The 16,223-nt window shown below is 39.6% G+C and overlaps 1 protein-coding gene across 5 annotated transcripts in view; it reads left to right on the forward strand.

Moving 5' to 3' along the window:
* KCNN2 (potassium calcium-activated channel subfamily N member 2) overlaps positions 1 to 16,223 on the forward strand; it is a 146,973-nt gene that overhangs the window by 105,223 nt on the left and 25,527 nt on the right. For all 5 annotated transcript variants that reach the window (XM_025388225.1, XM_025388227.1, XM_025388228.1 and 2 more), the window contains one exon: positions 10,790 to 10,931. In XM_025388225.1, the coding sequence (XP_025244010.1) occupies positions 10,790 to 10,931 (142 nt within the window). The remainder of the gene's footprint in view (positions 1 to 10,789; positions 10,932 to 16,223) is intronic.

Genomic DNA, 16,223 nt, shown 5'->3' on the forward strand with positions numbered 1-16,223 from the left:
TGGTTCTCAGACTAGATAACACATTAAAATCATCTGGGGAGCTTTTAAAAAATCCCTGTGCCATGGCTTCACCCCCGGTGACCTCGGCTTCATTGTTTATGGATGGGGCTTTGCACAGGATTCCTTTTAACCCTTCCCAGGTGACTTCAATATGCAGCCATGGGTGAATATGCAGCTACAGTGAATAGCTATGCATGAATATCAGCAACAAGTAAGAGATACATGTTAGCTCTTCTTTCTGAGCCATTGGCATTCAGCTCTTTTCCTTTTGCACTTAGATATGTACCTACTTTGAATTCCTTTTTATGCTTATATGTTCTAATTAATTGAAGCGCTTACGTTATTTGCCCTTACTTTAAATCAAAACTACCTGCACATAGTTGCAATTTGGAAGGAGACCATTTATCATACTCCTTTCACTTCTCTGAGCCAGCAGCTGGTGGACATGGAAATATCAGCTTTGTTACTGAAATTAAACAGATTTGGACACCACCACTTGCCCTACAGCAACATGGGCTTTCTAATGTTCTGCTGACTTACCACTGAATTTGAAAAAAGTCATAGGTATACCCTCACATTGAGGGAGTCACTCTGTGTCCGCAGTGAGCTTACCACATGGAAAACCCCATACACCTGCTTTGCAGGCAAGCCAAAGACAGAGGGGGCCTGATCTATGCCTGCTCAGTTCCTACTCCCAGATTTTTCATCACTCCCCTCTACAAAACAAGGAGAGATGCGTTGCCTACCTGTTTTCCTCCCAACACGCATACACACTACTTGAAACAAATAATGTTAGAGGCAAGCATTTGAATGTTTAGCTCAGTCTATTTTTCTCCTCTTAGAAACTTTTTAAGATCTTCTCTTTATTCCTGGTATTTTAAAATTTACAGTGATCTTCTTTGACTTAGGTCATTTCTTATTTCATACACATATTCTCAGTAGAATCTTCCCTTTAGAGATAGATGCGTACCTTCCAGTTTTCCTGTCAAAGAAATAGAAGAACATTTTTATTTCTTTTCTTCCACTGCCCATATTATCCTTCTGGAAAGACAGTTGTTGGAACCTCTATTTTAATTCTCTAAGAATGTATCCTTTTTGTTCTCCTCTTTCCTTCTCTTTTTGTCTTTTTGTTCTACTTTCCGGGAAATTTCTGTCAACTTACATCTAACTGTATTATGGTTACTTTTTCATTATAACTTGAAGTTGTATAGTTGCATTCCTCTTTTCCTTTTCCTATCAATGCAATTTTTTTTTTTAACTTTCAGTTCCTGTGATACACGTGCTGAACGTGTAGGTTTGTTACGTAGGTATACATGTGCCATGGTGGTTTGCTGCACCTGTCAACCCATCATCTAGGTTTTATGCCCCACATGCATTAGGTATTTGTCCTAATGCCCTCCCCCTCCTTTCTCACCAGCCCCCAACCCATGTCCATGTGTTCTCATTGTTCAACTCCCACTTATAAGTAAGAACATGTGGTGTTTGGTTTTCTGTTCCTGTGTTAGTTTGCTGAGAACGATGGTTTCCAGCTTCATGTCCCTGCAAAGGACATGAACTCATTCTTTTTTATGGCTGCACAGTAAGGTTTTTATTTAGCTTTTTTGTAGTATAATTTACATAGTTCAGGAGTCCTGTCCCCTCATCACTCTACATCATCTCAGGTTTGTTCTGTTTCTTCCCTTCCCTTTCTGTTTTTCTTTCTTCCTCCCTCCTTTTTGTATCTTTTCTATAGAAACCAGATTCAAGTGTGTGCTGATCATTTGCCATTCTTTTGTATTAAGAGTGGCAGTTGGAAGCCAGTTGGAAGCTCGGTAAGGGCTGTTTGATGACAATCACTGTGGGGTGACAGCTAAGTTTTTCATTAAGGAATTCTTTTTTTTTTTTTTTTTTTTTTTTTGAGACGGAGTCTCGCTCTGTCGCCCAGGCTGGAGTGCAGTGGCCGGATCTCAGCTCACTGCAAGCTCCGCCTCCCGGGTTCATGCCATTCTCCTGCCTCAGCCTCCCGAGTAGCTGGGACTGCAGGCGCCCGCCACCGCGCCCGGCTAGTTTTTTGTATTTTTTAGTAGAGACGGGGTTTCACCGTGTTAGCCAGGATGGTCTCGATCTCCTGACCTCGTGATCCGCCCGTCTCGGCCTCCCAAAGTGCTGGGATTACAGGCTTGAGCCACCGCGCCTGGCCTAGGAATTCTTGATATTAATACATTAATGTATTTTCTGAGAAGTCCTGTTTCTCCAGGGAAAAATATTCTTTCTCTGTAGTATCACATCCTAATATTAGGGTCAGGTATGGGAAGTGAAGGAGAGAGACTAGAAATGCTATTGTTCAGCTTAGAGACTTGAACTTCAGGCCCCAAACACTTCTTCTGCCCTTGGCTAGGCCCTGAGTCTCTGAGTATCCAGTCTGTCCCCAGAGAATGAACCTATCTCCTGTGAGGTGCCTGTTGGTACCAGACAGGGCAGGCACATGAGTGTTCATCATTCTCTATACTTAGGCTTAATCAGTTCCCCTCTTTTTAGCTTCAGACTTTATCCACGCATTTTGTGGTACTTGGTTTCTCCAAGTTGTGACACTTCCATGGGTTCTGTGACAATTTGTGCCTTCAAATTGGGGGTACACAGACCATTTATATTTAATGTGGTTGCAGATAGGCTTATGTAAATCTCTCCTCTTGCTATTTGTTTCCTATTTTCTCCATCTCTGTCCTTTTTTTCTCTTTATTTCTGGCTCTCTTGGGATTTTTTAAATATTCAATTTTCTATCCTTTATTGAGTTTTCAGCTATTCTTTTTCAGTGTGTTATTTCAGTGGTTCCTTTGGGGTTTATAGCACACAGTCTTACCTCATTTTATTGTGCTTCACTTTATTGTGTTTCATAGATATTGCATTTTTTACAAACTGAAGGACAGTGTCAATGCTGCATCGAGCAAGTCGATCAGCATCATGTTTTCCATAGCACCTGCTCACTTGGTGTCTTTGTGTCACATTTTGGTAATTCTTGTAGTTTTTCAAACTTTTTCATTATTATTATACCTCTTATGGTGATTTATGATCAGGGATCTTTGATATTACAATTGTAATTATCTTGGGGTTCCATGAACCAAGCCCATAAAGGAAGGCAAACCTAATTGATAAATGTTGTGTGTGTTGACTGCTTCACCAACTAGCTGTTCCCCCATCTCTCTCACCTTTCTCTGGCTTTCCTATTCCCTGAAACACAATGACACTGAAATGAGGTCAACTAGACCTACAATGGTGTCCAAGTGTTCACGTGACGGGAAGGATTGCATCTCTCTCACTTTCAATCAAAAGCTAGACATAATTAAGCTTAATGAGGAAGGCATTTCAAAAGCTGGGATAAGCTGAACGCTAGGCTTCTTATACCAAACATTTATCCAGGTTGTGAATGCAAAGGAAAATAAAAGTGCTACTCCAGTGAACACATGAATAATAGCAAACGAAACAGCTTTAATGCGGTTATGGAGAAAGTTTGAGTAGTCTGGATAGAAGATCAAACCAGTTGCAACATTTCCTCACATCAAAGCCTAATCCAGACAAGGTCCTAACTCTCTTCAATTCCTTGAAGGCTGAGAGAGGTGAAGAAGCTGCAGAAGAAAAGCTTGAAGCTAGCAGAGGTTGGTTCATTAGGTTTAAGGAAAGAAACCATCTTTATAACAAAAGCAAGGTGAAACAGGAAGTGCCGATGTGGCGACAGCAAGGTGTCCAGAAGATCTAGCTAAGATCATTGTTGAAGGTGGCTACAATAAACAATAGATTTTCAGTGTAGATGAAACAGGCTTCTATTGGAAAAATATGTCATCTAGGAATTCCACAGCTAGAGTGGAGAAGTTAATGCCTGGCTTCAAAGGACACATGAACTGTCTTGTTAGGTACTAATGCTACTAGTGACTCTTAAGTTGAAGCCACTGCTTATTTACCATGCTGAAAATCCTAGGGCCCTTAAGAATTATACTAAATCTACTTTGCCTGTGCCCTGTAAATGGAACAACAAAGCCTGGATGACAGCACATCTGTTTATAGCATCATTTACTGAATATTTTAAGCCACTTTTGAGACCTGTTGCTCAAAAAAAATAAAAAATAAAATAAAAAAAAAAACTTCTCTCAAATTATTACTGATCACTGACAATGCACCTGGTCACCCAAGAACTCTGATGGAGATGTACAAGATTAGTGTTGTTTTCATGTCTGCTAACACAACATCTATTCTGCAGCACACAGATCAAAGAGTAATTATGACTTTCAAGTCATATTTCAAAAATACATTTTGTAAGGCTATAGCTGATGGAGCAAGGCAGAGTAAATTGAAAACCTTCTGGAAAGGATTCACTTATTCTACATGCCATTAAGAACATCTGTGATTCAGGGACTCTACATGCCATTAAGAACATCTGTGATTCAGGGACGGAGGTCAAAATAGTAACATTAACAGGGGTTTGGAAGAAGTTGATTCTAAACCTCCTGGATAACTTGAAAGGAGTCACATTTCAACAGAAATAATGGAAACAGAATAATGGAAATAGCAAGAGAACTAGAAATATTAATAGAAGTAGAGCCTGAAGAAGTGATTGAATTGCTGCAATCTCATGATCAACTCAAATGTATGGGGAGTTTGCTTTGCTTCTTATGGATCAGCAAATAAACTGTTTCTTGAGATGAAATCTACTACTGGAGAAGATGTTGTGAACATTGTTGAAATGACAACAAAGGCTTTAGAAAATAAGATAAACTTAGTTGATAAAGCTGTGTCAGGGTTTGGGAGGATTGATTCCAATTTTGAAGGAAGTTCTACTGTGGGTAAAATGCTATTTGATAGCATTATATGCTATAGATAAATCTTTCCTGAAAGAGTCTATTGATGTGGCAAAGATCATTGCTGTGTTATTTTAAGAAATTGCGACAGCCATCTCAACCTTCAGCAAGCACCACCCTGATCAGTCAGCAGCCATCAACGTTGAGGCAAGACCCTCCACCAGCACAAAGATTATGACTCATTGAAGACTTCAATCCTTAGAATTTTTGAGCAATACAGTACTCTTCAATTAAGGTATATACATTGTTTTTTAAAACATCATGCTATAATACACTTAACAGAACTACAGTATAGACATAACATTTTTAGAAACGGAAACAAATTTGTGTGACTTGCTTTATTGAAATATTTGCATGATTGCAGTGATCTGCATCTGAACCTGCAATATCCCCCCAGGTATGACTGCACTTACACACTTAGGCATACTATACCTATGTTAGCACAATCTTTCTTCACCTGATAGTGTATCTTTTACCGCAGTCTATCTTGAAGCGATACTGCATCACTTCACATAGATGAGTTTTCAGCTGAATAACCAAGCAGAACCCTTTGAAGTTCTCTGCATGTGTCTCTGTACAGGTCTCTCCTTCTTGATTTTTGCCTTTTGAATTCTTGACCTCCCTGGATTTCCAGCTCTGTCCTTCAACAGAGGGAGCGCTCCAGGCAGTGCCAGGTTTCCTTCCCTGAGCTGCACCTAGGAGATTCTCTTTAGTCATTAAAGTGGGGGCAATTGTATTTTTCAGTTTACTTGTTTTCCATCTCAAGAATCACTGTCCTTTGTTGCTAGATAACCAATTTCTTGACAACCGTTGTACCAAATATTTATCTGCTTTTTTAGTTGTTTCAGGAGAGAGTATAAATAATCTAGTTCTCTATTGCTCCATCTTGGCTGAAAGCAGGATACACACTAATTCATATAAGAATGTGTTTCTTCTTCTCTGATGTCTCCTTTCATTTCCCTTTGTTCTTGTTGGTTTACACCTTTAAAAAAAATGCATTGCTGTCACTTTAATGGTATTTCAGGAGACAGGTGGATTCCAGAAAGAGAACTGATGGTGGATTGATCACATGCATTTATATCTCCATAATACTTCTCACTAACTAAGGTTGACATTTGAGACCAGAGCTGACATTTGAGATGAGATATTTTTGCCATTTTTAGTATTACTTGTAAGTTTAATAGAAAAGGATTAATGAACACAGTTGGTTAGCTGTTAACCTCCATGACTGAATTATTTTTACAGGTATAAAAATACCTTATAAGTTGCACACAGATCTTGGAACGTAATATGACAAATCCAATTTATGTTCACTGATGAGCAAGAATTATTTTTATCCACTTTTTGAATGTCTATGTATATGATCCTAAAAATCAAGCCTGTGGCCTAGGGCAAGTCAAGTTGAGGACATGTTTCCCTTTGTCACACTAATTACTTCGAATATTAATTCCCTGCTATATTTTTGTAAGCATCTGTGACTATACCACGATGAATAAGGCATAGTCTTTGTCTTCCAATTCTTCATAATTTCTATTCTAAGGGCATGTTAGATGAGCAAATTCCACATTACCTGTCTTATGACCCAAAGTAACATCGAATGGTGCTAGAGATATCTACAAGATGTTCCTGGGATACAGTGAGGGAACCAGGCTTGGAGTATCATGCTGACCAAAAGCTACAGGGAGTCTGGAGAAGGGGACCCACAGACAGATCATCAAAGTACAAACGAGGGTTAGAGAGAAGGGGGAACGTGTTTCCCAGCAGAAGGAAACACACCTGCAGAGAAAGAGAGCTGTAAAAGAGAACAGCATAACTGCCGGCCATTAGTGTGTGGGTGCTGAGGCTAGGCAGGAGCGCAGGCCAGAGGCCGCCACTCTCCTGGGGAAGAAGGCACTGATTCCCTGGGAAAGATAACTCCTGTGAACTCTCACAAACGTTATAGAAAGCTGTCATATTTGTAATCTAAGACAGAGTGTGAGACCCTCAGTCAGCAATGAACGAAGAAATGAATTGGAATAGAAACTAAGAAAAGGAACATTTTGCTTCTTTTAAAACATTAAAAGCTGATCTTACAATCTTTGTCTCTGAAGCATGCAGTTCATGCCAAAACTCCAAAGTCCTCATTTTAAAAGCTTGGGATTATCGGGCATTCCTTGCACTAATTTTAATCTTATTGAATGTGTTTTTATTAAATCAGCATTCATGTTGATCAAAACTTGAAATTTGTACAAGTCATTTCTTCATGCCTTTCTCAGAATAGTTCTTGTAGAGAAGAAGTTTGGAATTGTCTAAGTCTGTGAAGTGAACTTCTGTAAAAAATCTTTTGAATATTTTTAAACATTGTATATATTAATCATTCACAATGGTGTGAATCTGTCATAGATTAAAAACCTGGGAATGTTCTAAATTATAATATCCTGTGAAAAGTCTAATATTTGTTTCTGAGTTGCTGAAAAACAAAATAGGAGATTATTCTTATAGTATCTAATTTGGTTCCTGATTACCTCATCTTGAATATTCATAATCATGTATGTCTGAGTGTAACATAAACATTAGTATGAGGTGTTATTTTTCTATTCTGAGCTATTTTTTAGGGCAGGTTTATTATTTTGTAAGCAAAAAGGATGACTTATCATTGAATCCCAAACCCTAAAATGCCAACTCCTAGAAAGATGCTTGTTTCTATGTAAAGCCCTTCAGTGCAGGATGACAGTCTCTGATGCAGTGTAATGCACACAGCATATAGTAAATATTCACTGAGTGATTTAATGATATATTTCTTGAGAGTATTTGGCCAATAAGGATGGAAGAAATTTGTATATATAAGATTTGAGCATTTATTAAAGGTGTCTAAAGAGTTAGCTTGCCTAAATGTTCCAGTGGATGCTTTACATTGTAGTTTTTAGTCATTTACTGCCCCCAACTCTGAAAAACATTTTTAATAAAAAGGGCTACAGGAGGAAGAAATTAGAAAGACTTTCACACCCGTGCCAAAGTTGAAATTTCCCTGCAGCAACGGCCATGAAGGTACCCCCTAGAAAGCTTTGTTTGTCAGATGAAATCTCCTACTTCTCTTCATAGTTAGCTGCTCTATGAAAACCACGCCTAGGTAGGTTTTTGTTTGTTTTTGTTTTCTGACAAGGAGTCTCGCTCTGTCACCCAGGCTACAGTGCAGTGGCAGTGCAATCTTGGCTCACTGCAACCTCTGCGTCCCAGGTTCAAGTGATTCCCCTGCCTCAGCCTCCCAAGTAGCTGGGACTACAGGCGCACACTACCACACCTGGCTAATTTTTGTATTTTTATTAGAGATGGGATTTACCTATGTTGGCCCAAGCTGGTCCTGAACTCCTGAACTTAGGAGATCCACCCACCTTGGCCTCCGAAAGTGGTGTGATTCCAGGCATGAGCCACCGTGCCTGGCCAGCCTCGCTAGATATTAATAACAGTGTTCTGGTCACTCACTGTAGCAGTGAAAAAATAACTTGAGGATTTCACTGGGACCCAGGCACATTTTCTAAGTGTCTAGAAACTAAGTATCTAAGGACACTTTGCTGATACAGAGAAGGTCAATAATATAACTGTTTTGCCAAAGATTGTCCATGCATTAAAACATATGTCAAATGAGAAAATGCAAGTTAAGCTCTGAGCACATAGTGAACACTCAGTAAGTATGGTATATACATACATATGCGTCAGGGAACCAGAGCCATTAACTCTTAAGTGTATCACATCTGTGTATGAATCATGCTAAGAAGCAGCTTTATCTCACAATTAAAAATTGAATAGGAAGTGAACTATTTTGCCTCCACTCTCTTTACAGCCCATACTTACGACAGGGTAATATATTTCCTGTTTTAGGAAATTGCTTGGTGAGGAATACTTACTAGAGAGCCCCAATATTATTAATAGGTTATAATCCAGAGCTGATTTCTCGGGTTTTATTTTGAAAGGCAAACTCCGTCCTCCCATTGAAGCTCTGTTACATATGCATAGCAGGCTCCCAGAGCAGTCCATAGAATCCTGCTTAGCTCATCTTGTGGCTGAGCATAGCACTGATCACATAGCATCTTCCTAGGTATGTAACAAAGATAACAAAGATTCTAGGGGAAATGCAGTCAGCCGTCTTCCTGGAATGCTAGGAATACATTTTACTTTCCTTTTGACAATGACAGTCTCTACACCAAGACCTTCTGGGGAAAGGGGACTCTACAGCTAGGTCATGGAGGCTGTTTGGGGGTGAGAAACAGTGGTGATTTCTGCACCTCTGCCACCAGAAACTTGCAGGATGCTCCTAACCAGGCTGGCTGCCTGTTCACATGCCCTTTCGTTTGATTCCAGGAGATCAGTGATTGCCCTTTCTATGGGGTTCCACTCACTCTAGCCCGGAGCCTCTTTCCTTAGTCCACAGTAGCAGGAAACAGAATTTCTCAGCTTCTGTCTTCTTTGGAAGAGGGCAAAGGGACAGACGTGATAAGAATAGGTCTCTTGTATGTCCAAAGATAGAGTGTAAGATCTACTGATATTGTGCCGAAAAGCTTATACCCTGTGATATAAGATAAATCTGCATTTTTTAAATTTTTGAAGCAGGAAGCTTGGCATGGGATGAGGGACAGGAAAAAAAAAAAAAAAAGAAAGAAAAGAAAAAAGCATAGATAATGTCATGGCCCAGTGTAGGTTGCATATAGGGTTAATCCTGGGGCTCTGGTAATCCTGGGACTGTGGCTAGGAGCAGCCTCCTTGCCACCACAGCCCTGGCAGCACAGACACAGATGGGGAATTGAGTTGAAAGGCAGGAGTGAGTGAGCGAAGCAGGAGATGATGAGTACAGCACAATTACCAGTATATTTTGCAGAACAAGAAATGAGGAAAGGAAAGTCCTCCGAGTGTTACCTGAGAGATGGGAAGGAGTGGTGGTCTTTTCCAGTGGTGGATGAAAAGCAAGGAAGTCCTCTAGTTACCAGAGTCTGGAGCCTGACTGTCATAGAAATCAGAGCAGGGCCTCTCTGCCCCATGACCACACAGAATGTGCATCCAGAGCAAATTCTTCTAGGGTGACAACTCTCATGGCCTTGCTGTCGTATGCATACATGCTGTTGTATGAAACCAGTATCCAGATCATGGGCACAGAGGGTTACTGTTTAGTACTGTTAATTCAGCCAAAATGTGATAGGATACCTGTTTCTGATATAAAAGCTTTCTTCCTTACCAGTAAAATTTGACACCTCAAAGAATGATTAGGATACTTTGTATCCCTCTCCCTCTTTTCCACTATAAGTTCTTTGTGTGTAACTGGTAAGACAGCTTCTATTAAGCTCTGGTTATGGGCAGGAACTCTGTGATCAGAAGTACAGTTTCTGTGTTCAAGGATGAAGGACATCCAGGTAGATTGACCTATTATAATATGGTCCTGTGATCTGGGGATGTGCACGATACTCAGGGAGCACAGGGGAGGCACTGAGGGGAAGAGAAGACAGAAAAGGCTTCCACTTGAACTTACTTTGAAAGATGAAGAGGAGTTAGCCCATCTTCAGGAAATCAAGGTAGCAAAGGACAGTCCAAGCAAAGCATGATTCATTTTGCTTACAAAGAAGTGGAGTGAGATTGGGCAGCTGCATATTGTCTCCTAAGTCTGGCACATCAGCTGGGCAAAGAGTGACGAGACATGGGCAGAGGCCGGAGGAGTCTACAAGATAAATGTGCCTGTATCGTCTTACACCAGTGAGGAAATCTGTTTCATATTTTCCAGTCTCTTTCAGATGATTTATAAAGTTGAGGCAGTTTCTGATGTTGTGGATTGCTTAGATGGAAGCTCAATTTTATTTATATTCACAAGCTTTGAAAACTTCTAAATATAGCAGTTTGTAGAAGATACAGTAAATTCATTGAATTGAACCAAACCACTCTTAACTATCATATTAGAGATTCATTATAAAGGACTGGCTTTGTTTGCTGTTTTTCAGGTACCATGATCAACAGGATGTTACTAGCAACTTCCTTGGAGCGATGTGGTTGATATCAATAACTTTTCTCTCCATTGGTTATGGTGACATGGTACCTAACACATACTGTGGAAAAGGAGTCTGCTTACTTACTGGAATTATGGTAAGTGTCTTTATACTTCACATCTCTTTTATTTACACTCAAGAAGGCACTTAAACCACTCAGTCCACGTGCATAAGTAATTGTGAGCTACTTTTTTTCCCCATCAGCAGGAAATCAGTATAAATAAATCAATTTTGTGTTGAGAGAGAATGTCAATAGTTTTCATCTTAATTCTTCTCATCATGAAATTCTGTTGAAGAGGTAGAGCTGTTCGTTTGCCCCTTGGGGGGGCATGCGCTAATTTGATGAACTAATTTGATGTTGGAGCTTTGGCTTCAGAGTCTGAAAGTCCTTTAAGTCTGTGTCCTCCCGTCTCCTACTAGCTGTGCAAATTTGAGTAAATTATAGAATATGACCCATAATAACTATCTTGAAATGTGTTGAAGGGTTAAAGATATATTAATTATAATATTTCATTTTCTTTTAACAAATGTTTGTTGAGTGCCAGGCACTGACCTAGATTCTAGGAATACACCAAAAGAAGATAGAAACTTACTGCCCTGTCTTCATGGAGCTTACGAGGGAAGACTTACGTTTTAAAAATAATGGTTCATTACATTTGTGAACTAGTAAAGCTTCTAACCTGTTTTGTGCCTGGGGGAGAGGGATGGGATCTACTCAGAGAAGTCATCACTAGAAAATTGACTTTTACGCTGAAGTGAGAAGGGTGCATACCCAGGAAGGGAGGTAGGAAGAGCTTTCCAGGAAGGGGAAATGGTTTATTTGAAGGCAGTGAGGCAAGAAGGAGCTCAGTACATTGGAGCCAGGTCATTGGGCCAGGAGTACACAGAGCAAAAGGGGAAAGCGGCCTGGCATGAGGCAGGGACAGGAGGCCAGGTCTTGTAGAGCACTTGGGAAAGGTCTGCTGCTGACATGCCATCATTCTTCTGGCTGGCATGCCTAACAGGCTCAGACATCTTTTTTGCCCCCCTCCACACATGACTAGCCAGGACCGCTTCTTTGCTCCATTTGTTTTAGGTAGAGGAAGTCGTACGCTAGCAAGCTGTGATTATAATGTGGTATGAACTTCTAAATATTTAAGCCAGAGGTGTACAGTTTTCAATGACCTACGCTTGTCTGCATTCTTTACCAACTTTGTAATGTTTGCTTACAGCAAAGAGTGTCATCTTGATCCTTGTGAGGTTTCTGTCTACAAGAGGATGTGAACGAGTACTGCAAGTTCCAAAATCTCAGAATTTCTGAAATCAGGCACCCTGTTCAACACCTCTAACTGTATTCACTCACAGGCTGGCAGGAGAGTGCAGAGGCTTGCCATTTGAGGGCCTCTGAGTGGTGGCCAGTGGAGGGTGCACACCCTTGTAGAAGCCGCCCGGGAAGACTGCTCCAGGAGTCACAGCTAAATGGGAAGGAAAGAGTGCCCTTGGCGTAGACAGGGAGGCAGCACCCTTCTCCGCCTCAGTAGTGTTCAACTGGGATAAGGCAGCTAACTTTGAACATAAAAATCTAGGGTCAATTTTAATGTCCCAGTAGTAACAAGATGGCCATTTCAAGTCCCAATTGTAGAAAATATAATTTGGGGGCATGTTTTAACATTATTTGCTTTTAAAAGAAAAATGATAGTTTTAATTATAGTGAACTTTTTAAAAAATATAATACTTGGTATGCTGCATTATCTGTTTACTATTGGATCACTTCCCCTTTTTTCCTCAAATAATAGCATTTTATTATGTGGTATAATGCTTTGGGAAACGTAATTTGCATAGATGTATTTTTAGAAGGCCCATAGCAATCCCACAAGGGATATAAATGATGCTGTTTATAAAAACTGGTAATTGCAGAGTCTTTTCCCTAGTGCTTCTTAGAAACAACTTCCTTAGTGTTACTTTTTGTCAAGATGGTACCCTCTTTTATTCTCAAATCAGGTGTGACTCAAGGGTCATGTGTACAGGCTTATTCGCCATGGAATCGGAGCCAAATTTGAGGTTAACCTTGCCTGGGTTTTACAAAATGTTTATTATTCCTTGATATTTTCTTGTTCCTCGTGTCTCAAAAATTGTTCCTTCAGAGTCTCATCTGATAGTACAAATCTTTTATTTACCTTCTTGAACTGCCTCTTGCTTAGGTTTCACTATTGATCTTACTTTGCTTAAAAAAGAGAGGTTATGGCCTGGCACCGTGGCTCATGTCTGTAATCCCAACACTTTGGGAGGCCGAGGCAGGTGAATCACCTGAGGTTGGGAGTTCGAGACCAGCCTGACCAACATGGAGAAACCCCGTCTCTACTAAAAAATTAGCCGGGTGTGGTGGCACATGCCTGTAATCCCAGCTACTCGGGAGGCTGAGGCGGGAGAATTGCTTGAACCCAGGAGGCAGAGGTTGTGGTGAGCTGAGATTGCACCATTGCTCTCTAGCGTGGGCAACAAGAGCAAAACTCCGTCTCAAAAAAAAAAAAAAAAAAGAGAGAGAAAGAGAGAGAGAGAGAGGTTATAGTACCATTAAATATATGTGGATACAAAAATGTTATATGTAATGGAATTTATGGTGACTTCCTTCCAGCCCTGTAAGCTCATGGTAAAAAGAGTCCCTCTATTCTGAGGCTGAGGAGCTCCATTTCCTCTCCTTCATAAGGATCAGACTTATTTCCTAATTGACTTGATCAAAATTGATTTACTTGCATACAGAGAAATTCACTAATATTTGAGTAACCTATTTGAGATGCTTTGTAGAGTTGGATTATCTCTTCTTCTAGACTAAGCAGATTCCCATGGAGTTAGGCTACAGGGCAGTCTTCCTGGGATTCACTTCTGGTAGTTGATTACATCTCACATCAGCTCCTTAGGGATCAAGAGCATATGGATGGAAGTGACCTAGACACTCCTATGGAGAATGTAGAAATCCAAGACCAATATGGGAATTAAACCTTAAGAGACCAAGATCTCTTTATTTTTATAAAAATAAGTCATGGGATTGCCTAATAGAAGAAAATCACTCAGTACTCTTCGAGAGAAAACCATTATGGTTGTAATTACTTATTTTCTCTTTATTCTTCTACCCTTCTGCTGTTTGAGGAAGTACTGAGGACCTGACTGTTTATTATTGAAAAGGTCATGATAAACAATGGGATGATTTCTAAGTAGCTTTGTACTTTTGGTTGATGGTGGTAGACAGCTATCTTAGCTTTTGGACAGCACCAGTTAGTTTCTCAGTGTCTCTAATTTTTCCAATAAAGTAATTGTTTTACTTAGTGTTTACAAAGTTATCTTCCTAGACATACATATATATATGTGTGTGTGTGTGTATATATATATATATGTATATATAAAAAACACATCCTGAAAGCTATGAATTCTCCCATTACTAAGAATATATATGATTGTTGCAAGAGTGAAAAATAGCCTTGTGGGTAAGGGTATCTTTCATCTTATACTAGAATTAAGGTTGCTCATTTGTTCTTTTTGCTTCTCTATTTCTGTAAAATTATGGTGACTCTTGGTAGCCTTTTGACTACAGTATGACTGGATTTTTTGGCTTAATTATCTTTAAATATCAAGTAATATCTGTTCATTCCTAGGGATGCAGGTGGTTATTCAATAAATGGTTCTCTAATAGTGATTTATAAACCACTAGACTTTGACAACATCTAGCATGACTCCCTCAACAAAACTAAGAACACTTCAGACATGAGTGATTGAGGTTTCTTCCATCCCACTAGTAGTTCTATGCAAACAAAAGCACTGCGTAAAGCTTTTGCAGTTCATAGCAATTTGAAAATCACTATGCTAATTAAATTTTACAATTTTATTCAAGGAGCAAAAAAACAAGTCAGTTCAGGACAGAAGTCTTTACACAGCCTTGCCTTTTCCTTAAGATTTGATGATAATCCTTTCCACATTAAATTTGCCCTGTGCCGAAGAAATCTTAATTTAACATCACGTGGTGACTCCATCAGTTGTCAGTTAAACAGTTTGCATCCTGAAGAACAATAACACTACCCTGTTAAGTCGGTAAGAGGGTGTTCCGAAACAGCACGAATTAGCTACAGCTCATAAAAAAGAAATGACTGGTATGAAAGAATGCGAAACCTAAGGTCCCATTATACTCCTCTTCCTGTAACTTTCTCTCTTTCCATTTGAGGATTTGTTTTCCCCTTCCAGTGTACATAGAAATAATGCGAAACTGATCTGAAGCCATTCCTTGGTGTTGAATGTTTGAGAGTGTGCAAAACACTCACATTTTTTAAAATGTCTTATACAATTTGACATTGGGTGTTTAGTATCAAATAATTTTGAAGAGGTTTTAACTTTCAATTTGCTTGCTTTTTGGTTCTTTCTAGTGTGTTCACTGAATCTCATCAAATAAAGCCCCAGTGAGAAGAATGTATCTTTAAATTCTTACAATAGTTTCTGTTTTGTGCAGAGCAGCTGGAGGGGATGATGGGCCTTTTCAGTCATAAGGCTAAATTCCTCACCAATGTCCTTTCTTGGGGATCTTCACTTCCCTCCAAGAAATTTCATAAGTGGATTGCAAAAGAAAAATTTCTTAAGAAATACGACAGCTGCTTTCTTCCGGGTACAGGAAAGTATAGCTGGAAGTTGTGATCTTTTAGTACACAGCTCATGGACTCCACAATTTCACCTAATTTTTCTAAACTATCAGCACTTTTAATTGGCAGAGCTGCCTTTCCTGTCTCTGAAGTACCTGCAGTCACACTGGCACTGTTGCGATCAGGAGATTTAAACCGAGGGATGACTCATTGTTGATGACCAGTTTTATGAGGTACTTCCTTCTTTCTGACCCTAAAAGTAGAAGAATGAGCTGAGCAAGCAAATCACTATAAAGGAGGCTTGGGTTGTGCAGGCCCAGGCTTAATCACTGGGCTCAAACACCACACACTCTCCCCGCTTTCCTTGCAATGAGGACATTTGAAATTGACCTCCACCCTCTAGTAGCAAATATCAACTTGTATTTTAAGACACTCAGAGGGCGTTTTTGATAGAATTTGTCTTCAAAACTTCCTTATTTATTTTCATGACCTGAGGAAACCTTGCAAAACTCCAATGGGATATAATATTAAAGCAGAGTGGTTTATAACATGTTATTTGCCAGAATTGATTGTTTCACATATTTTTATGAAAGAATAATTATTTATGTCAGTCAAGTATAGTAAAAATGTTTTTATGGTTCTAGGACATTGAGTCAGTCAGCCCCAGGGACAGAAAAACAGGCAATGTGTTGAGGTATTTGTTTTACCTTACTTTTGGAGGGCAAGCTGATTTGTGAAAGATCTTTTTTTTTTTTTTTTTTTTTTTTTTTTTTTTTTTGTTGGGTTTT

Source organism: Theropithecus gelada, chromosome 6 (genome assembly GCF_003255815.1).
Source record: "Theropithecus gelada isolate Dixy chromosome 6, Tgel_1.0, whole genome shotgun sequence".
In the NCBI taxonomy this organism is placed as follows: domain Eukaryota; kingdom Metazoa; phylum Chordata; class Mammalia; order Primates; family Cercopithecidae; genus Theropithecus; species Theropithecus gelada.